Consider the following 24,009-nt stretch of genomic DNA (forward strand, 5'->3'; position numbering starts at 1 on the left):
TATTTCAGGGGAAGGTTGAGAGTCACAGAGGTGATATGTCTATCATATACCTAGTTTGCTGCAGATTTGGGATTAGAAAGAATCCCCTGATTTTTTTTTCCATTCACTTTATCTTTTCTTATTAGATACCAAGGTCTGTTTCATCCACTGCTGTGGGCATTCTCAAGTTAGCATGAAGCAGGTCAATAATCTCCAAAAAAAAGAACTCTAAATGGCAATCAATTGTGATATAAAATGGGATTAGTTAGTTCTGTGCACCAGTAAAATTGGCCTACCCCTTGTTCCTGACACTCTCCTACATTATGTCCCTTGAGCATGCCATCTCCCATTCTTGGAGATGAGGATGGGAGACTCTTGCCCCTTCCTCTGCCCCATCTGCACCTAATAACATCTTTCTTCTTATCCAGGGCTCAGCTTATGCCACCTTAATAATACTCCCAATGAGGAGTGAGTCTTCCTTTCTTGAATTTCTTTTTGTTGCTCTGTTTGACCTCACTCCGCACAGTTAATTATTTTCTTGTTTGTTGTGTAGTTATTTCAGTCCATGTGCCATCCTTCTTATTAGATTTGTAGTTCTTTGAAGGTGAGGACTGTGCCATTTTTATCTTTGTATCTCTCAAGTCTTTCATGTATGTGTGCCTCTCAACCTAGTAGACATTAAAGATGTTTATTGAATTGAATCAAAATACTGTTGAAACAGGCTCTGGACAGAGAGGCTTAAAACAATGATTTAGAAAACAATAAGTAAATTGCAAAGTAACTACATGGTTATGTCTAACTTTGAAATAAAAAAGCTGGCTAATTTGTTTTGTGCATAATAAGTAGTGATTGTGCTAGAAAAGGATGGCATTAGCCAAAGAAAGGCCCTCCCCGTTCCTTCCCCCAAAGGATGATTATGACCATAGAGTTTTATTCCTGAGAATACTTTCCTTTCAGACAACATCCTTTAAAGATTCTGCAGAGTTAAAGAATGAATAACACCAGATGGAGAAAGAGATTAGAGGTATAGGCAAGGGAGAAAAGCTACATTTTAGAGCTGAGTTCTGAAATGAACTGGGGATTAGATGGTGCTGGGAGAGTTAAAAGGAAGCTGTTCAGATCAATGGCTTGACATGCGGAAGGGAAGACCCTCTGTTGCTAGAAAGTTGGCATAAGTCATATTTTTGTTAATTGAACAATTTTCTCATTGACTTATCTCCATTCCTGATAATTGATTTTCAATTGGTAGTGACTTTTAATGTTTTTAAGCCCTCCTCCTCCACAAAGCCACATAATTAAGGACCTATAATCAAACATTCATGTCAGCCAAGGGACCTATCTAATGGGCCTGATTACCTTCTTGTAATGTGAAACAAAAAAAAATACCACTCATATTTTTCAATTTTTTTAAAGTTCATGTTTGTGAAAATTGAACTTTCTTAAAGCAGGGCATACTGACATTAGTCATGGGTATTGAAAAAAACCCAGAGGTTTGAATAGAATAGTACTAAAAGGAAAGAGATGTCGCAGACATAAAAATGTCTTCAGTAATCCCACAAAAGCAACCGAAATCAAAGAGATTACTTTTTGAGGTAGATCTAGAAGTGAAACTGAAGACTGTAGAAAAAATTGAGAGCAACTGTGAATTCAGAAATTTTGACTATTGCATTTCTAACTTACAAAGTTAGAGTTTGCATATACAGTGGTTCTATATTAATGACAAGGCCAGAGAACTGGGAGAACCTTAATGTTTTGAAAAGTAGCATGATGATGTGGAAGGAGGCTCTCTCTACCTTGGTGTCAGAAAGATCTGGATTCAGGTATTGCCTCTGATACATATTAGTTGTGTGACTGGGGAAAAGTTACTCTTAAGGACCCAAATAATCCTCTAAGACCCTTAAATTGCAGAATAGCTTTGAGATGTATTTATAAAGGGAGATATTTTCCTCCTTGGTGTCCTCATACAACTCTCTTAAGACAAATGACTGTCCTGCATAATGGAGTAAATGAATGAATAAAACCATTGTTAAGTGCTTACCATGAACCAGAAACTATGCTAAACACCAGAGTTACGGACATAAAAAAGCAAGATAGTTCCTGCCCCCAAGACAGTTGCATTTTCTTTAGGGAGGGGGTAGAGGAGGTGGGGGAGCATATGTAGAAGAGAGGTGGCCAAGGGGGATGGTGTTTTGGTTAAAGAAGTCATAGGGATTATGAAGGGAGTCATAAAGCGATTGTTGGACACTTTGTTTTGAAAAAGGATGTTGTTAATGATTGTCGTTCCCTGAACAAGTGGTGAAGAGAGGGGAGGGAGGAAGAGGAGAGGAATGGAATGTGAAGACACGAAGATAACTGGAAAACAACATTATGGTGGTCTTGAGTTAGGTTAGTGAAGGCTAAGGAACTAAAAATATGAAGTGAAATGCCAGACCAGAGGGGGACTATACAACACAGGAAATTGGGGAAGATGATTGGGCAATAGGAACATAGTGGTACGAGTTGGTCTAGAAATGGTGAAGGTTTACTAATTGGAAGTCCAGCTTCTCCTTATATACTATATACAGTATGTGTGAGTGAGTGAGTGTGGCAACATTGTATATAATGTGAACTATGGATGTGTGTACATGCACAAATGAGTGAACATGGCATAATGAACGGTGAATTGACCTTGGACATACAACAGCAATGGGATCCTGGGCAGGTAACTTGACCTCCTTGGGCCCTCAACAACTTCCTAAGACTATAAGCTGTAGAGCAGTTGTTCAAATGTACTGCCTGGATGTGGGTGTATACATGTATATGCATACATAAACACCCGTATAATAGACTGGATATATGCATATATGTGTGTACATGTGTGTATATATATAGATGTGTATGTGTATATACACATATATGCTTATATTCAATATACATACTTGTGCACACAAATATATAATGCATAATGTGTTGGACTAGGCTGGATATATGCATATATGTGTGTATATGTAATATACACACTTTTGTAGACAAACATCATAATGTCTGTATCCAGCCCAGTCCATCATATATGTGCATATGAGTGTATATTCATGTTTTTAGGTGGAAGGGAAAGAAAATCGGTACCAGTTTTTGTCAGAAGCCATTTTTCTAGGGTAAAATATACACATTGAAATCTTTGTTCCTGTCACAAAATACTTCACAGTGCTTGCCTACCTTTTTGCCAGAATTCACATTTTTCCAACTCTTTTTCAGTTCCTGATTACATCAGGGAGAGAGAGAATCAATTTGGTACTAGTACATCATTAATACCTGCTAATATTTTATTTTTCATGTATATTGATATGTTCTATTGTTATATCACCTGTATTTCCCAATATATCTCTCTTTCCCTCTCCCGCCTAAAGATCCATCCCTTGTAACAAAGAAAAAAAAATGATTTTTTTAAAAAAAATCTTTTGCTTTTCTATTCAATAAAACTAACCAACACATCATTCAAGTCTAGTGTTTTATGCAGTCTGTTCCACACCCTTAGCCTCTTAACTTCTACAAAGGGAGGTGTATTACCTATCTCTTCTTTGGGGCCAGGTTTTGCTTATTATAATTCTGAGGCATTCTGTTTCTATGTTTTATGGCTCTTTTACCTTCCATTTACATGGTTGACATCATTATATACATTGTTTTTCAGGTTCTGTTTATTCTTCTTTGCATCAGTTCATATATGTCTTTTACATGTTTCTTCTTATATACTACATTCATTGTATCTTATAGGGCAGTGAGATGTTCATTTACCATAGTTCAGCTAGCTATTCCCTAATCAATGGGCCATCTATTTTCTTTCCAATTCTTTGATATTAGAACTGTGCATGCATGATGCATATGTGTACACATATATGTGTATATGGATTGTATGAATGTATGTATATTTAAATTATATATTATTTACATAATTTTAAAAAATAATTATTTTAACATCTGTTTTAAAAAAGTTTGAGCTCCCAATTCTCCCCTCCTCCAGATCTTCCTCTACCCATTGACGAGTCAAGCAACATATCAGTTATACATGTGAAGTCATGTAAAACATATATGCACATTAGCCATGTAGCTAAAAAAAAAGAAGAAAGAGAAAAAAGTATGCTTTGATCCGCACTCAGAATTCATTAGTTCTCTCTCTCTCTGAATGCTGACAGCATCTTTCCTCATGAGTCGTTTGTGATTGTCCAGGATCATTGCATTGATTGGAGTATCTAAGTCAACTGCTACTATTTTAGAAAGAAATATGTGCTCTGGGTTGGTGTGCTGCCAGATTGCAGGAAACACTTGAACCCACTTCAGGGTTTGCTTTGTATCTGTGAATCCAGAGTTTCCTATCTGTCTGAAGGAGGAACAAAACAAACAAACAAAAACAAACAGGAGCTAAGATAATTAGAATTACAGAAAGGGCAGTCGAGTGCCCGAAGATCATGTGATGATGAAATCACACCATTTGGGGCTTGTGAAATCAGTAGAAAGTTATCTTGAACAAACGCCAGACACATGAAGAAGTAAACCAGTTACATTCATATCCACAGCTGCACCAAGCACAGTTGAGACACCGAAGTCAGCTTTTATATTGCATTTATTGGATAAAAATATGAATAGTTTGGGAACATACAAACTTGAACCTGATGGTCCCAGGAAAATGAATACATCTAAAACCTGCTTGCACAGGCAGGGTCTTGGACTCACTAGTTTTTCTTGCCCTGCGATGCTGCATATGCAATTTTGTGCTCTCCTGACCACTTAGATATTTTCCTGACTGCCTAGCCTTTCTCTGCATGGCCCACTAGGTAGTGGATTCCCAGGTTATGACTTCTCCAATCTATTTGGAGACATCGTTAGCCTCCTATTCTTACCCACACGCAGTTTCACAGATCATTTCTACTGACCTAGCTAGTTGTCTAGTTGTTTCAGTACCTGGTATATCCTGAATATAGTACCAGACCCGAAATCAGGAAGACCTGAGTTGAAACTCTACCTCAAACACTTACTAGCTGTTTGACTGAGGGAAAGTTACTTAACCCCTCTGTTCGATTCAGTTTCTTCTTCTATAAAATGGTGCTAATTAATAATAGCACCTTCCTCACAGGGTTGTTATGGGGCTCAAATGAAATAAAGCTCATAAAGTGCTTAACAGACCTTAAAGCACTGCATAAATGCTAGCTATTAACAGCATTATTATTATTATTAACAGGACTAAATATTTCCACTAAAACTACTGTCTACCCATTAGACAAAGCCTGTCTATAAAATGAGCAACCAAAAATACTGTGGGTAGAAAATAATTTATTTCTTTGTGGATGCTCAAAAAGATGTGTTATCCCATGCTGTAAATTATGCCCCATCCCTGCCTGTACAACTGGGACCTCACTGGCCATTCCTCAGTATCTTTTTGACTGTGGCATCAGCTGTGGGAAGACAGTCAGATGTGTCTGGGTCGAGAACCTACCTCCACCATCCCAAATGCACGGCTCTTACCTGTGCATTATCAGACCACCTTGTTGTGGAAGTGATGATGGACTCTGGCATTCCATACCTTGACCAATAAGGTCAAGGTCAATACCTTGGCCACTTTAATGACCGACACCGACAACCTCCCCTCCTTGCTGTGGTCTGAAAACTATCATATCTGAAAGAGGTTCGAGAACCTGGTTGTATACTTCCTTTCCAGCAGTTGAGACCTGAACATTTGCTGTACTCTCTCTCCTTGTCTAACTTTACATTTCTTTATCCATGTCTATCTCATTTTAGGCTAGAAACCTTACCTTTATGGGTTATAGCATTCGGTATTAAAGACAGATAACTTTCCACATTAGTGACCTACTTGACTCTTTCATGAAACTTCCCAAGCAGCTGTTATGGACTAAGCAATGGATTAGTCAGAAAGAAAATATGTAAGAGTGTGTGTGTGTGTGTGCGCGCGCGTGTGTGTGTGTACACACTGAATAATTCCAGCTTATAGTCACCAAGTCTTATAGTACACTAGTGAAAGTTTGTATTGAATAAATTAACAATAATTAATTAATAGAATTTTTTTGTGCTTACTATATGCCAGTAACTATGTAAAACTGACATAGTCTTTGTTCATCAGTCAGTAAACATTTATTAAGTACCTACTATATGCCAGGCATTGATAAGTTCTGGAACACACAAAGAAAGACAATAGATAGCCACTGTATAGACCCCATTCTCAAAGAGTGCACAGTCTGATGGGAGAGATAACAATATGAAAATAAATGTGTACAAACAAGATACTTACAGGATAAACTGGAGATAATCATTTGAGGGAAGGCACTGGTATGAAGCAGGATCAGAAAAGGCTTTTTTAGAAGGTAGGATTTTAGCTGGGACTTGAAGCCAGGGAAACCTGGAGATAGAGATGAGGAGGAAAGAATATTTCAGGTATGGAGGACAGGCAATCTGGAGATGGAGCATCTTGTTCTAAAACGATACATGCATAGTTGCGTGTGTGTGTGTGTGTGTGTCTGTGTCTGTGTTTGTGTGTGTGTGTGTGTGTGTCTGTATATGTATGTGTATGTGTATGTGTGTGTCCCATAGCCATGATGTTCTTTGTAAACTTTCACATAACTTATTACTGTCTTGTTCTAATGTCCTGTGACTTAGAACTATACAACAGTTTTATAGGAGGCGTCTTGTCATGTGTGGAGAAAAAGCCTGGCATAATATTGTGTCTTCTGGGCTCAAATAACCATGTAATTACTCTGTAATCATATAGTAATTAGCATGTACTATATGCATTTATTACATAATTACATTTCTGGAAGATTGCATGGCAATTATACTCTCATTCAGCATATCATTTTATATACTGTATAATGAACAAGTATGTAATTTGTTGCTTTTGATTTTGTCACAGTTTTAGTTTACAAACCAGGAGTTGGCAACTTCTCTACTCTTTACCCCCTTGTTGGTTAGATTCTGACTCTGGTTCTGTGATAGGACCCTTAGTTTCTTTCGTTTGGGGGCAGCAGAGTAGGGCAGGGTGGGGTGCCCTGACCCTGAGTAGGGTCTGGTCCACTTGGTACATTGCAATTCCAACGTCTTTCAATCTAGCCCAACACAGTGACAGTACCATCTTGTTAAATCACCCTTGGTTGCCAGTGTTTATATTCCTAACACTTCCTCTTTGTCATTAAGTTATTAAGTTATTAGCCTGGGAAAGAGAAAGGTTGATCCGAGTTTTGAGCATTTCCAAAGAAAGGGCAAGATCCCAATTAAAATGAAGTAGGCATAAACAGAAAACCTCAAGTAGAATCATGGCAATTTTTTTTCTTTCTTTTTTCTCTTCCTTTTCCAGTGGAGACTATTTCAAAGGGGAACAACTGCCTGGATGCTGCCAAAGCCTGCAACCTCAATGACACGTGCAAGAAGTACCGATCAGCGTACATCACCCCTTGCACCACCAGCCTGACCAATGAAGTCTGCAACAGGAGGAAGTGCCACAAGGCCCTCCGGCAGTTTTTTGATAAGGTTCCCCCCAAGCACAGCTACGGGATGCTCTTCTGCTCCTGCCAGGATATAGCCTGCACAGAGAGAAGACGGCAGACCATTGTGCCTCTGTGCTCTTATGAGGAAAAGGAGAAGCCAAACTGTTTGAATTTGCAGGATTCCTGCAAGACGAATTACATCTGCAGGTAAGAGAACTGGCAGTGGGGTGATTAATGAGGTGGCCCAGAAAACCTTTGAAGCTACTCACATGGCTGAGGTTCAGTTTTCAGTATTTCCACTAGGGTATAAGACAGTCAGAGGGAAGAAAGAAACCCAGAACACTACTTGCTTATCTAGTAGGGTAACAAAAACCAGCTTCTGGTTCTCTCCAGAAACCCTTTGCATTCACATGTTGAGAATTTCTAAAGTACCAGGAGCAAACAAACAGAGAACAGCTTCATGAACAGACTTAGGAGGAAATGCATCTTTTTTCTGAGCTTCCCTGAAATCATTGTTTTTGATAAGAATGTCTTGTTAGCTGAAGAGTGGAAAGGACGAAAGTACTTTTGAATTTCCTCACAGATGCATTGAATACTTGCCAGTGGTACTGGGCTGATAAATTAAAAGCAAGAGAGGTTTTGACTGACTTAGGAAAGAAATTTTTGACACACATCCTATGTCCTGCCCCTCTGTACCCCATTGGGTGATAAATATTGAAACAGACTACAAAGAGAAACAGAAGTATCTCCATCACTAAAGAATAGACACTTGTTTCTCCCAGAAGACTTAGCAGATGTCTTAGCCCAAGTTGGAGGAGAAAGGGGCCGATCAGACAAGTTCTTATAATCCCTTGCAACTCTGTGAACTACAGTATAATGGAATGAGCCCTGGATTTGGTGTCAAAAGAACTTGGGCTGAAGTCTTGTGTGATTTGTGGCAAGTCATAACTTTTCTAGGGTGTTGGGAATCTGCTTCTCTGTTCACCAGTGTGGTGAGAAGCCTAGGATCTAGCTTGGGACTTTTCTACTTTCAATCCCTTTTACTTTGGTACATCTTCGTCTATATGTAAAATGAGATGGAGTTGGGTGGTAGTCGTGATTTAAATGAACTCTAAAATCTTATTATCTCTGGTTAATTGAATTTTCAGGCACATTCATTAATCAGAAATTCCTTTTCATTTTAAATCTCTTTGAAGATCTCTCTAAAATATTATTGGTGTACTTCCTGGTCATAGTGAGGAGAGTCAGGAAACAGAGTCAAAGCTTTCTTTGGTAACTGAGCTTTTGTTGCAGTGGTGACTGTTCTAAGGATACTGTCTCATTGTATAAATATGGTAGACAATGAAGGTAGAGATGATTGGGCAGAAGGCGTGCTTGACCTCAGAATATTAATATGCTGAAAGAAGAAAATGCATGTGTGTCTTAGCTAAAACTAAATACAAGATACTCTGTTGTGGTTTGTATCCTCTCCTTAAAATCAGAGTATGGAAAAATTCTGATAAATTGAAAGTTGGATTTCTCATTCAAGGAGGGTTTCCTACAGTACAGTTTCTAGACATTGGCTAGGTTGGGACTTAATCTTTCCTTAACTACCTCTGATGAACTTTATTAACTAAATACAGTCTATATACACTTCAGTTACGCAGTCCCTTCAAAATTTACATTAAGAGCGTATTTATTCTGTTTTTTTTTAAATAGAGGCAAATATGTTATATGATTCATAAAGTAGGAAGGTAAAACATTGGGAAGACTTTAGTTATTAGTTTGGGGAGAGGAAAGATGAACAACAATCATACCCCAGTTTCTAGAAGTCCAAATATCCTAGTTTAGCAGGACTTGCGTTTGGTAGAGGTGTGAATGGTTTTTTTTTTCCTTTCTTTTTTTTTTGAGTTTAAATCATTATTTATTTATTTAATATTTTTAGTGTGCAGCGTTAATTTTCACAGGAGTTTGAATTACAAATTTTCTCCCCATTTCTACCCTCACCGCGACTCCAAGATGGAATGCATTCTGATTGCCCCGTTCCCCAGTCAGCCTTCCCTTCTGTCACTCCATTACCCCCCATCCTCTTTTACCTTACTTTCTTGTAGGGCAAGAAAGATGTTTATGCCCCATTGCCTGTATATCTTATTTTCTAGTTGCATGCAAAAACTTTTTTTTTGAACATCTTCTTTTAAAACTTTGAGTTCCAAATTCTCTCCCCTTTTCCCTCCCCACCCACCCTCCCTAAGAAGACAAGCAATTCAACATAGGCCACATGCATATCATTATGCAAAACCCTTCCACAATACTCATGTTGTGAAAGACTAACTATATTTTGCTCCTTCCTGTCCTATCCCCCTTTATCCAATTTTCTCCCTTTTCCCTTTTCTAAAGTGTTTGTTTTTGATTACCTCCTCCCCCATCTGCTCTTCCTTCTATCATCCCCCCTTTTTTATCTCCTTCCTCCTTCTTTCCTGTGGGATAAGATACCCAGTTGTCTGTGTATGTTATTCCCTCCTCAGGTCAATTCCAATGAGAGCAATATTCACTCATTCCCGTCACCTGCCCCCTCTTCCCTCCCAACAGAACTTCTTTTTCTTGCCACTTTTATGCAAGATAATTTATCCCATTCTATCTCTCCCTTTCTCCCTCTCAATATATTCTTCTCTCATCCCTTAATTTGACTTTTTTTTTTAGATATTATCCCTTCACATTCAACTCACCCTGTGCCCTCTGTCTATACATATATATACATACACACACACATATATACATATATACGTGTATGTGTGTATATATATATATATATATATATATACATATATATATATATATGTATATTGCCTTCAGCTACCCTAATACTGAGGTCTCATGAATTATACACATCATCTTTTCATGTAGGAATGTAAACAAAACAGTTCAACTTTAGTAAGTCCCTTGTGATTTCTCTTTCTTGTTTAACTTTTTATGCTTCTCTTTATTCTTGTGTTTGAAAGTCAAATTTTCTATGCAGCTCTGGTCTTTTCACTGAGAAAGCTTGAAAGTCCTCTATTTTATTAAAAATCCATATTTTGCCTTGGGGCACAATACTCCGTTTTGCTGGGTAGGTGATTCTTGGCTTTAATCCTAGCTCCATTGACCTCCGGAATATCATATTCCAAGCCCTTTGATCCCTTCATGTAGAAGCTGCTAGATCTTGTGTTATTCTGATTGTGTTTTCACAATACTCAAATTGTTTCATTCTGGCTGCTTGCAGCATATTCTCCTTGATCTGGGAGCTCTGGAATTTGGCAACAATATTCCTAGGAGATTTCTTTTTGGGATCTTTTTCGGGAGGCAATCGGTAGATTCTTTCAGCTTCTATTTTACCCTCAGGTTCTAGAATATCAGGGCAGTTCTCCTTGAAAATTTCTTGAAAGGTGATATATAGGCTTTTTTTTTTTGATCATGGCTTTCAGGTAGTCCAATAATTTTTAAATCATCTCTCCTGGATCTATTTTCTAGGTCAGTGGTGTTTCCAATGAGATATTTGACAGTCTTCCATTTTTTCATTCCTTTGGTTCTGTTTTATAATATCTTGATTTCTCATACAGTCACTAGCTTCCACTTGCTCCAATCTAATTTTTAAGGTAGTATTTTCTTCAGTGGTCTTTTGGACCTCCTTTTCCATTTGGCTAATTCTGCCTTTCAAGGCATTCTTCTCCTCACTACCTTTTTGGAGCTCTTTTGCCATTTGAGTTAGCCTATTTTTTAAGGTGTTATTTTCTTCGGTGTTTTTTTGGGTCTCCTTTAGCAAGTCATTGACTTGTTTTTCATGGTTTTCTCACCTCACTCTCATTTCTCTTCCCGATTTTTCCTCTACTTCTCTAACTTGCTTTTCCAAATCCTTTTTGAGCTCTTCCATTGCCTGAGACCAGTTCATGTTTTTCTTGGAGGCTTTTGATGTAGGCTCTTTGACTTTATTGACTTCTTCTGTCTGTATGTTTTGGTCTTCTTTGTCACCAAAGAAAGATTCCAAAGTGTGAGTCTGAATCTGAGTCTGTTTTCGCTGCCTGGCCATGTTCCAGCCTACTACTTGACCCTTGAGTTTTTCGTTGGGGCATGACTGCTTGTAGAGTAGAGAGTACTTTGTTCCAAGCTTGAGGGGTTGCGCTGTTGTTTTCAGAGCTATTTCTTACAGCAAGCTTTGCCACACCAGTGCTCCTCCTCCCCCAAGAACTGCCAATCTGGACTTGATTCAGACCTTCAGCAGGCTCTGTACTCCTGCTCTGATCTGCCACTTAATTCCTCCCACCAGGTGGGCCTGGGGCTAGAAGCAACTGCAGCTGTAGTTCTGTAGCTGCACCACCTCTGCTGCCTCCGGGGCAGTGGCTGAATGGAGAACTCCTTTCCCTCTGTCCCCACAGCTTTTCCCACTAACCTTCTCTGTGGTCTTTGGTGTTTGTGGGTTGAGAAGTCTGGTAACTGCCATGGCTCACTGATTCAGGGCACTAGGGCCTATTCTGCCTGGCTCCTGGTCTGGTTGGTCCGCGTGCAGCCCACGTTGTGCTTTGCTCCACTCCGCTCCCAGCTCGGCGCGTGATAGACCTTACCCAGTGACCATCCAGGCTATCCTGGGCTGGAGCCCTGCTTCCCTCTGCTATTTCGTGGGTTCTGCAGTTCTGGAATTTGTTCAGAGTCATTTTTGTAGATGTTTGGAGGGTCCTGGGGGAGAGTCCTAGGCAAGTCCCTGCTTTCCTGCCACCATCTTCGAGCTGTGAATGTTTTGCTAACCTTGATATAAAAAAAACGATGGGGTCTAACCCTGAGTAACTTGTGGAAGCAGAAGCCCTTGGCCAACATCCACCTGTGAATCACAGATAGATAGTGACTAGACACCACAACTCTTGGGGTTGTTGTGGTTGTTGTTTGTCCTTCTTGCAAGTGAATTGGATTTAAGTGAGGGAGAGCTGTGCAGAGTCACCAGCCTCACTCTATCCTCCAGAGCTATCTGGGTCCAGTGGCAAGATATAGATCAGGATGACTGGAGACGTCCCGGACGCTGTGGGAGACCTTGGCCTTTTTAAGTTAAGGTCTTTCTCATGTCTCAGTTTGTCTGTGGCAACACCCATTCAGTGATTAAGGCTAGGTAAAAATGAGGCAAAGAATGGCCTCTTTTACTTTGTCAAAAGAAACTCCATTTGGGAGAGGAACATCCTCAGGTTTTCTTGGCTCAGGCTTCTGAGCCATCAGAACCCAAACAATGACCCAGTGAGGCTTGGGCTAGGACCTACTGTTGGCCAGTCAGTGAGAACTGAGGACCAGGAAGGCAATGAAATATGCAGGAACTAGGATCAGGAAAGCAGTAGAAAGTTATCTGAGGGAGATTAAACAGGAAATCTATTCTAAGGGTCCTCTGAAGAACCTCAGATCCAAAACCTAGATGGCTAGATCATCTTACTCCTCTGGCAGGAAGCTCTCTTAAGTGTCCTAGGTACAAAATATCCCAGATGGAGCGATACTCACCCCTTAATATGAACAGTAAAGACAGGATGGGGTGGGTTTGGGATATTAGGGCCATACTTAGCATAAGGCATAGCATAATCAATCAACAACCATTTATTAATGCGTGGCACATATTTTGTGAGGTGCTGAACTTACTGAGACCCAAAAGAATCAGTCTCTAAGGCAACATAGGTACAACAAGCACATGCATAATAAATATGTAATAATGATAGTGGTAACAGCTAGTATTTATGTAGCTTTTTAAGTTTTGCAAAGGGCTTTATATATGTGATCTCATTTGATAAAGTGATGGGACCTGAGATCAGAGAGAGCATGTCAAGAAAGGCCCTCCTCTAGGAGGAGCTTTGCAGGAAATTATAAGAAGCAGAGACTAAGAGAGTACATTCAAGGCCTGGAGGATAACCTGTGCAAAAACAGACAGGAGATGGACTATCATGAGTCCAAGAATTCCAGTTTGGCTGGACTATAGAGTGTGCAAAGGGTACTTAAAAAGCTGGGTAAGGTGGGAGTCTGGTCCTGGAGGCCTTTAAATGTCCAACAGCGTACAGGGGAAGCTCCCTGACCCTGGGTACATACCTTCACGGGGGTACCCAACAGGCTCTGGAAGCCTTATACCCCAGGGTATAAGTCCATTTTTGTACCCCCTAAATACAGATCTTTTTATTCTACCCTGGAGTTCAGGTTTGGGTTTGCTTCAGTCATCAGTTGTCTGACTGCCACCAATATATCTAGCTTACCAGGCCCCCTGGACCCCTTTCAGGACCTCTTTTACTTCTACCTCTGCCCTGGCTCCCTGGTATTAGCATGCCAACTTCTTTGGTTATTACAAGTAATTTACTATGGAGCACTATGGGGGAACATTCGGTGAAAGGAGGACATCAGTTATAAGACAAAGTTAATGGTTTTGCAATCTCCAAAGAGTCTTAGTCCTGTTCTCCAGCATGAGCTTCAGGACATTTAATCTTCTCTACTTAACTTCCTGCTGCCTGAGAAGACCTTGCTCTGAGCCTTAATATTAAATCAGTTTAGTTTCTACTACTGTGGGATTGGCTAGTCAGGTCTTCTTTTTCCAGGCCTCTGGAATCTGCTTCTCTGTTCCTCAGTATAGGGGTGGGGTGTGGAGGTGGGGAGGACTAAGTTCCAATTTTTCCCCCTCTTGAGTAAATTCATTGTCATGTCTTATTCTTTCTCACCCGTAACCCACTTGTTGTACCCTAGGAAGCCTATCCTGCTTGCTTCCCCCCCTCCCAAATAGCTTTCTTCTTAGATTCCTAAAGCTGTACCCTTGCTCTATCAAAAGCTCTTCATTTTCTCCCCTCATCTCAGATTTCACTACTTCTCTGAAGCAGACTCTGTAGGCCAGTCTTTCAGCTCTTTTTGCCCTTAATGATCTAGTTAATAACAATTTCCTACCAGTGTCATGCGGTTTTAAGCCATCGTAACCTCTGTATTCATTCCAGGCCCCTTTGAGCCTAGAGAACTTATTCCTCTATTTCATGGTTCCTCATGCTAGAACAGGAGTTCTGAGGTCTGAAAACTTGGTTTTCTTGTTCTTTTTAAAAATAATTTAATAATTATGTTTCAATATACTTAGTTTCCTTTGTAATCCTATTTTCATGACAAGGCATCCACAGCCATCACTAGATGGTCCAGGGAGTCCATAACAAAAAGGGTTAACAACCCATGTAACTTATTCTCTAGTTTTAAACCTGGGAACCACATGGGCCTGTCATTGGCTTCCTATTATTGACTAAACTCAATGTACCTCACAGCACCTTTTTTTTATCCATTGTTAAAGGCACTGTTATTCTCCCCCCACCCAAGGATAATGAGTCATTAACCCTGCCTTGTACATTCTTCTTGTAGATAAAACCTAAAGGCCACATGATATCATAGCAATTACACCAACATATATTTCATGGACATACAGCATGATCAATACACTTGTGCCTCCCACCCTAATTACCTGGCAGGATCATTTCACCTACTGTGCCCAAAGACTTTTCCTAACAAGAGTTTCCCTTCAAAATAGTGAATTCATTTATTCTCCTGTTAGACTATGCTAGCGCCAAGGACTAGAGAGCAGACTTCTTTCTTCCAAATACCAGACCTGATGCTTGGCCCTATCCGAGAAGGTCTCCTTTCTCTTCTCTGCCCAACACTCATCACTCCTGATGTAACCCTATGGTGGTTTGTGTGGGAAGCTGGGGTAAGGTAACCTTTGAAGGATTAGCTTCACAGATGCCCAACAGGAAGTATTCATCAGTACCTGGCACTTAGGACATGATAACCAGCATGTAGATCTTAGAGGAAGTTCTTTTTTCAATTTGATAAACATTTATTAAGCATTTCTTATGTGCCAGGCATTATGCTAAGTGCTGGGGATACAAAAAGAAGCAAAACACAGCCCCTCCCCTCAAGGTGCTTACAATCTAATTGAGAGGCTGCCAGATGGGGCAAGACAAGAATTTAATTGCAAGATCCCAAAAATTTGTGAGTCGTGTCTCTGAAGGAAAATACTGTTTTCCTCATTTCATTTTTAGCTCTGGATTTGATTCTGAAAGTTTCGAAGGGGTAGGGTTGGAATGCCTAGATTTCAGGATAAGAAGGCAACGTAGGAGGTATCTATAAAGCCGCTGTTGTATAAAACATCACTTTGAGCACTCCTCAACTTTAAAGACCACTTTGGTTTTCTAGGTTCTCATCAATGAGATTCTCTCTTACTGAGACGAATTTAGCCCTGGCGGCTAAGTCTGGTGGGCTGGATAAGAATTCTAAAGAGGGGAAAGTAGCATGTTTGAGCTCTGTATGTGATCCGTTTTGTGCTTTGGACATAGCATTGCACTCAACCTGGCTATTTCGTGCATGTGTACCCTCAGGCAAAAGAGAGAGTATGTGGACAGCCACAGTACTCTTCCCTCCCCTCTACTGCATTGAAGTACATTCCCCAGGACTGGGCTCAGCTATATCCATTCATCTACCAAAGATGACAGCATTATTATTATATGTTAGCCTATTACTGGATAGTCTTTACAGTGGCACTTAAAATGTAAGCAACATGTACCATCATCTAAGGCTGACAGTAGCATGTAGCCTTATAATTGGGAGTTCTGGGTTTGGGCTGGTGTCTTTGCCCAGATTTCTGGCACCAAGACAGAAAACTGAGGACAATTGGAAATCTTTCTTGATCCTGGAAACCTGTTAGCAGCCTACTAAGTTAATTTGTCTTTCTTTGATTGATGGCTTTTACACCCTGTCTAAATGATTTCCTGGGAAGGTGAATTAGAGACCTCCTCTTGGCACTGCCCCCAGTACCTTATAGTTCGGTCTCTGCTATTCTCGTAGAAAGAAGCTTGGACTTCTGATTAGCTCCTCTTTGTCAGCTGCAGTAAAATGTAACCTAAGCTGCTAGGTTGGTTAATGGTGTTTTCTTTCTCTGGATTTCATTAATTTCTTCCTTAATTTTATGCTTTTTATTCCATCACTCCTGAATCCATCTTGGGGAGATGGCTGCTATTATGACTGCCCAGAGTAACAGCTGGCACTATCTGGAGACTGGTATGTTTGCTGGTTTCATGTTACATCCACTCTCAGTCTCACATCTCTCAGAGGCACTGCCAGGATGATTTAAAGCTTTTTTTAAAAAATATCTCAAAGGGGAAGAGATGATGAGGGAGGAAATCACTGCTAAAAACTATATTCTTAGAAAGCCTGGAGTTTCCAATGTTCTATCCAGCACTCCCCACTAGTCACTATCAAAGGTCTTCTCGTAACTTTCCCTGTATCTCATGGTTTTCTCTCTTTTACATCCAGACTTCTTTTCCCCTGTGAGCTGACAGAGATTCACTGCAAAACCTGGCTTTTCTGCCTTGCATAGTCAAACAGATGAGAAGCAGCTAGCTTTTGGTTTTGAGTTCCAGTTCTCTTGGGTGGTTATAGAGACCTAATAAAGAAGCTTTTCTGCTTTGAGTTGTTTGAAGGAGAAGCAAACTGCACAGCCTTAATAGAAGGGCAGGGATTGAATTTAAAAGGCTCTCAATTTACCCCTAAAGCAGCTTCTGCCATTCTTTCGCTTCCCATGATTCCATCCTCACAGGATGTCAGAATTGGGCTCTAATTAAAGGAAGCTACCTTACTACTCCTAATACATTTTTCTCCTCATGAAAATTTTAAAATGATATCTCTGCCCTGCGCCCTCAGGCCTCTTTTTCACTGTGATATAGTTCATCCGTGTATCAGAGCCAAAGGCACCTTAGAGATGTCATGCATGTATTAGTCATCAATAAGCAGTTATTAAGCACTTGCTGAATTGAATATTTTTGTGGTTGACCCCCTTTCTCCCAAAATGTAGAGGAGAACACTCAGGCCTAGAGAGAGACAAAGTGACTTGCCCTAGTCTAGGGGTGGGGAACCCACACCCTGGAGGCCACATGTGACCCTTTAGGTCACAGCAAGTGTCACAGCACCACACTTGAGGACCTAGAGGGCTGCAAGTGGTCTCCAGGCCACAGGCTCCCCACCCCTGCCCTAGTCAGTAGTCAGTAAACATCTAACAGGTGCCTACTATGTACTAAATTCTGGGGATACAAAAAGAGACAAAAGATACTCCCTACCCACAAGGAGCCGCAATCTAATGGGAGAAGACAAGTATTACAAGCAAGTTATTTGCAGGATAAGTAGGAAAAAATTAAAAGGAGAAGGGAACTAAAATTAGGGTCAGGAAAGCCTTCTTGTAGACAATGGGATTTTAGATGGGACTAAAAGGAAACCAACAGGAAGAGACAAGGAGGAACAGCCCCCCCCCCCCCAGGCCCAGGGGACTTCCAGAGAAAATGCCTGGAACTGAGATATGGAGTGTCTAGTTTGGGGAATAGCAGAGGCCAGCGTCCTTTAGGTTATACAGTTTGTTAGTCTCAAAACTAGCAGAACGAGGCTTTCTTAACTCAAAGACTACTGGCTCTTCCCCCACAACAACAGCCTGGAGCACTTGGAGAAGTGTTTTGAGAAATAAAGTGTTTTTCTTTTGTAAGAGCTGAATGGTTTGGCGTTATTAGGGAACCATTTTAGGAGACCTACTAGCAAATTACTCCTTCAGTGACCTAATGGCCTCAGAATGTTAACACACATTTAAAAGGTGTGCAATTTAATCATAGATTCATTCCATTGTGCCCTGTGAACTGTGGACACTTTGGAATCAAGTGCATTCTCTACTAGCCACTGCGATTTCACATGCTAAGACAAATGATGAAAAGAACCACTGGGTAGAAAACGGGTTATGTGTATCACCAAATCTCTACCTGTCTGAACATGCAGAAAACACAAGAGAAAACAGCTCAGAAGATAATTAATGCTTAAAACTGGGTGGGTAGATTAATTTGGCAGTTAATTTTATTTTACACTGATTCACTCACGAATGGAAATCGGCAATTAGACAATGCAAACTTTTGAACCATGGAAGGAAAGGTTCAGGAATATAAGGAAATACAAGTAAAACATTTTCCAGTTCATTTGAGCAGTTTTTATTTCAAAGGCTTACAAGGGTATCTTTAGAAATGCAATCAGTGCACCGAATGAATGGCTTCTTTTAAAGGCCACCTACCTGCCATGCTGGCTGCTCCTGAGGCTCCCTGTTGCAAACCCTCTCTACTCCCTTGTGCAGTGTGTTCATCAAGTCAGTGCAGAAGGAGAGAGAGAGAAGGAGGGAGGTCGGTGACATCTGAAATGACTTCCCTTCCCTTCTGATTGCAACAAGTGGTAGGAAGCATCCCTCATGTTGGCTGAGGCATTTTGTAAAGGATGCCTCCATACTGGTTGATACTCTTTGATACGTGGCCCCGTGGCACTATCTAAGCGGTTGTCAGAGGCTCGGATCGTCTCAGGTTTTTGTGGTGGCCTGAACTGTGAATCAAACGTGAGCCATTTACAATGTGCGCTATCTTGTCGTCTTGTATCCCTTTCTTTATCTTTTCTTCTGGCAAAGGAGGGATGGGAAGCCATTTGTCTCTGGCTGCTAGAAGTTCATAGCTAAAGAGATAGGGCTGTGACTTGCTAGATCATGTTTTCTCAGTGTTCACAGCCTTCCCTCCACCCTAAGATTACCCAGGGACATAATTCCTACTTCATCTTTCACACGCTTTCTCTCACTTGCTCACAATCTCACTAAACTCATTTCTCACCCGTCTGGGCTCTAAGACAAAAGAGATATGAAGGAGTCATCCTGTGCTGCATTGGTATGTGCTGTGGGTTATTTGGTCCATGTAGGCAGACGATGCCTGGTGGTGGAGCGTCTTAACCCTTTCATTAAAAAAATAGCCCTCTTGTAAAGCGTATTTTAAAGTCCCCTCAAATTAAAAATGCTGCATTGATTTGAGGGGAGATCACATTAGATCATATCAGTCAGTAATTAGTTCATGATTTCCCTCAGTGTTAAAGGAACAGTTAGGAGCATGAAGAAGAATGGAGAAGTAAAGTTCTTTTTCTTCAAAGGAGATAGGTCATTAGGAGACTGCCTTAGAAATGACCTCTTACTTAGTAAGAAATAAGAGGGCAGGCCTACTATGTTTTAAATATTAATCACCTTCGCTTATAAAGATCAGAGTTATATAATAAAAACTGTATTCATATTGTTGTTTAAGGTTTTCAGAGTGTTTTACAAATCTGATTTTGTCCTCTCTAAAGCCCTTAGAGGTCAGCACTATTTCTATCTCCACTATACAGATGAGGAAACTGAGGCAGAGAGGGGACGTGACTTCCTCAGTGCCACACAGCTGGTAAGCGTTAGAGCAAGATTTGAGCTTCAGGTCCGCCTGACTTCAGGTCCAGGTGTTTTACCAGGTGTCCACCTCTTAGCTGCCTCTTTATAACATAAGACTTTAAAGAGACTTAAGAAACCATCCAGTTCAATTTCATTTTATTTACCCCAAGTCACACAGCTGTCCGTTGGTCAGCATACTGTAGATTTTCCTGTGGCTGTATTCCTACTGCCTTGTGCCCTGGAGGTAAAAGTGATCAGCTGGAGATTACCACAACTGCAGGGAATAGAAATAATCTACCTCCCAACACAGGAAGGTCATTGTGTTCTACGTTCCCTTGTCCAAGGTGCTCCATCGTGAAGGAATAGAGTAATCTTCGCCCACCGCCCCCTTTTTCCAGATATAAAAGTGCACAGACTGAATACTGTTCCCTATTAAGTCAGTGATAAGTGTTGGGAAAAGCAGAATGCATAATTATACCTTTGATCCATTTTCATTACCATCAGGTTTCTTGGCATTAAGTGGATTTTTATTTGTATTTCTGGGAAGAGATGCTGATGTTACAGTCTTTAAAATAAGGCAGAAAAAGTGATGGCTTTCATCCCTGACACTATTTCTATAGGCTTAGCCAAAGAACAGCTTACATTTAGGTAACTCTGATTCCCTGAGGGTGCAGTCACCATACATGCCTTTGTCACCCAGAAATGCTTTCAGTCCGTTGGACTCCTAGGTAGATATTACTGGTAACCGGAAGAGGTGTTCAGGTCAGATTTGGGGAAGAAGGGGGTTGTAAGTAAGCCTGGGAAATAAATAATCATTTCTATCTTAGGATGTAAAGAGTTTTAAAAAGGTTAAAAAATATTAGTTCTGGTATTGAAACTCTTAGGACTTCAAGCTAATGAAAAAGTATTGAATTTGGAGTTGGAAAAATCTATATTCTAGTATTGACTTTGCCACTGTCAAGTGATGAACTTGGGGGAGTCATTTCAACTCATCGAGCATTTGTTCAGCAGCTATTTGTTCAGCGAATGTTGAGCCTTTGTTGGTGCATAGAAAAAAAAATGAAACAGTCGTAGCCCTCAAGGGACTTATATTCTTTTTGGGGGGGAGGAGGGGGCAGAGGATAACAAATATATAGCTGAATGAATATAAACAAAATACAAGTAGTTTTTTGGAAGGCACGTCTGAACTCTAACACTGGGGGAATAAGGAGGAAGAGTGTCTTGTGAGTAGCAGCGCTTGAACCAATCTAGGAAGGTGAGGGAAGTGCTTTTAGGCATGAGAGACAACCTGTGGAAAGGTAAGGAAACAAGAAGGAAATGGAGTGTATGTATGGGAAACAAGCTGTCTGCTTTGGCTTGAATATAAAACATGAATGAGGTAGTCGATCATATATAATCATCCGTACAAGATATGTTGGAACCATATTACAAAGGCATTTCTCCAGAGGCCATAGAGAACTTTGGTAGCTTCCTGAGCAATGGAGTAAGGCGGGCTTATGAATTTAGTACCCGAGCAAAGATTGGATTGGAGAGGGAGAGTTTAGAGGCAGAGATTAGGACCAATTAGGAATCAATTGTAATGGTCAAAGTGAGAGGGCCTGATGGCTGGTTATATACATATGAGTAGAGAGAATGGGACAGATGTCACAAATGTTATAGAGACAGAATCAACAAGACTTATTAACTGTGGTGCATAAGAGTGAAGAGTTGAGGATGGTTATTAAGGGAAAAAAAGGAAGAAAGGAAGGAAAGAAAAGAAAGAGAGAAGGAAGGGGACAGGATGAAGAAAGGGAGGGAGGGAGGAAAGGAAGGGAAGAAGGAAAGAGGTGACTTGTCTAGAGTCACACAGCATTATGTGTCAGGGGCAGGATTCTATTTCTTCCTGGCATTTAATGCCTGCCCTAACCACTGTACCAGCTCACACATGAAATATGCTATGATTGTGTCTCCTAATTCACAATCTAGGGCTTTCTTGAGAAAGAAAAATATGAATGAATTAATTCTTTAATTATATGAACACAACTAAAAGATGCAACAGTATTGTTCTCTGTAGCTTTTATACCAAACAATCATGGAAACGTGTTTGGCTGTGTCCTTGCTCTAGACAGCCAAAGCAGATAGTGGAGTTTCCCCTGGTTTCCTGAATGCAGCTCCTCTTTGTGCTTCAGCAACAAAAAGGGGCAGCGTTTTCTTTTTAAAAAATGAGCCTCCAAAGGGAGTGAGTTCTTTGCTATAGATGAGTGCCATTTGGTATTATAAACATAAAACACCTGAGTTATGTGTATTTCCGGCCTACTTCCCTTTTCATATCCTCTGCACATGGGAGAGAGATTCCAGTGTTCATATGATGGCTTGCTATATTCCCAAGAGTCGATTCCATAAAGGGAAACATCCTGTAGGATCCTTTCAGACTTTGGATTCCTTAACTGTGAAACTGGGCTCTGTCCTATCTACAAACAAATCAACAGTTTATATGTTGCAGGATTTAGAAGAGGGGATTTTTGTTGGTTTGTCCCTTACTGATTTGTGTTGGCCTTTGACTAAAGTGATAATTCAGTTCCCCGAAGAGGTGAGGGGGGTCACCCTCAATTCAGGAGGGTTCAGCCAGAATGGTACAATCTCTGCGTGGTCATGCAACAAGCTGGAAACAGTTTTTGTTACGGACTGAGTGAGAGATTGTGTAACTGTTATATTAAGACCAGCCTTGTTAAGTGCAGAGTCTTACCACATGAAGACTGGCCATCAGATGATGGCTAGTTTTTTTTTTAAACAAAATATAAGACAGCTAGATAGAGCAATGGATAGAATATATGTTTGAAGTCAGGAAGACCTGAGTTCAGATTCAGTCTCAGATACTTAACAGCATATGTGACCCTGGATAAGTCCCTTAACTTGTCTGCTTTAGTTTCCTCAATTGTAAAGTGGGGATTATAATAGCACCTACCTCCCCCAGTGTTATTGCAAGCTTAATATGTAATATTAATATAATGTAATATTTTTAAAGTACTTTGCAAATCTTTAAGCATTATATAAATGTTTATACTTGTTTTACTAACTATACCAGCTATGAATAAAATCTTTCTGGGTCACAGAGTTTAGGAAGGCCTACAGCTACAAAATCACATGTCGATGTAACAAGTCCTCACTCTAGGGGTTGTGATATCCAGGGAATCTGATGAACAGCTGGTGTCAGCCAGCAAGTCCACAAAAGGTTGCCTTGGGGTCCAGGAAAGGGCTACAACTCTATTTGAATAATATAGCTCTACTAGGTACATCATATGTGTGTATAATTGTTATTATTGTCATTATGATTTTTGTAAAAGCAACTGCTGAAGACCACATTTATTAAAATGTGAGGGTTACAATCCTATGCATTGATGGAAATAAGACTCAAATCCATGACATAACCAATTTTTAAAAAATATTAAAGATAGCTACAGTGGCAGGCAACTCTGAAAGCCCATTATGAAGTAGAGATCATTTTTTTTTGCTTTCCTCCCCAGTCATCAGGCAGGCAGTAAGTCAGCTAGTATGTATTTATTAAGTACCTACTATGTGTATGGCAATATGCTGGAAAGATAACCCTCAAAACAATTTATTTCTTGCTTGTCAGCAGCCCTAGTAAAAGGAATGACAGATGAAAAATGATATTCTCGATGAGGTTGATAAAAGACCTTTTGGGTGTCATCTGTGGATTGCATAAATCCATATGCTGTTAATGGCCACTGACAATTGAGAGAACTCTGTTGATCCTATTTTTCTGCATCCCCCAAGCTGTAACTTGACTCACAACACAGATGAGCATAATATATCATTGCTCACCAGAGCATGGCATTCTATTTCCTTAGCCTCCTCCCTTTGGTGTGGTCATCTTACCAAGAAGTTGAATATGCCTTAGACTCCTGTCTGCAGGTAGAATAATACCAAAATAGTTCATGGTAGATTGGAGTCATTGCGTAAAATATAAGGACATAATTTTTAAGGGGCTGACTTACCCCCCATTTTTGTTTTATATTCCTAGAATTTATCATAGGGCCCAGGACACAGTAGGCACTTAATAAATCACTTGTTGAATTAAATGAAAAGGAGATACTTCACGTTGGGTTTTTATTTAAGGATACTTCATTCATCAAGCAAATATTTGCTGAGGGATTTAACTTTCCCTTCAGTGTGTGGGAGGATAGAAGAGGAACGTGGGGAACATAGACTCAGGAGAAATGAAAGAGGAGTAAAATTTGTGTTCATATAGAGTTGTGGCCCTTGTCTGGACCCTGAGGCAGCCTTTTGTGGACTTGCTGGCTGACATCAGCTGTTCCTCAGGTT

General features: G+C 40.3%; 1 protein-coding gene across 1 annotated transcript in view; it reads left to right on the forward strand.

Annotated features, from left to right (window-relative positions):
- The window catches only part of GFRA1 (GDNF family receptor alpha 1), a 312,376-nt gene that overhangs the window by 191,044 nt on the left and 97,323 nt on the right, over positions 1 to 24,009 (forward strand). Inside the window, exon 5 of the mRNA XM_036736096.1 lies at positions 7,316 to 7,652. Coding sequence (XP_036591991.1) covers positions 7,316 to 7,652 — 337 coding nt within the window. The remainder of the gene's footprint in view (positions 1 to 7,315; positions 7,653 to 24,009) is intronic.

This window comes from Trichosurus vulpecula, chromosome 8 (genome assembly GCF_011100635.1).
Source record: "Trichosurus vulpecula isolate mTriVul1 chromosome 8, mTriVul1.pri, whole genome shotgun sequence".
NCBI lineage: Eukaryota > Metazoa > Chordata > Mammalia > Diprotodontia > Phalangeridae > Trichosurus > Trichosurus vulpecula.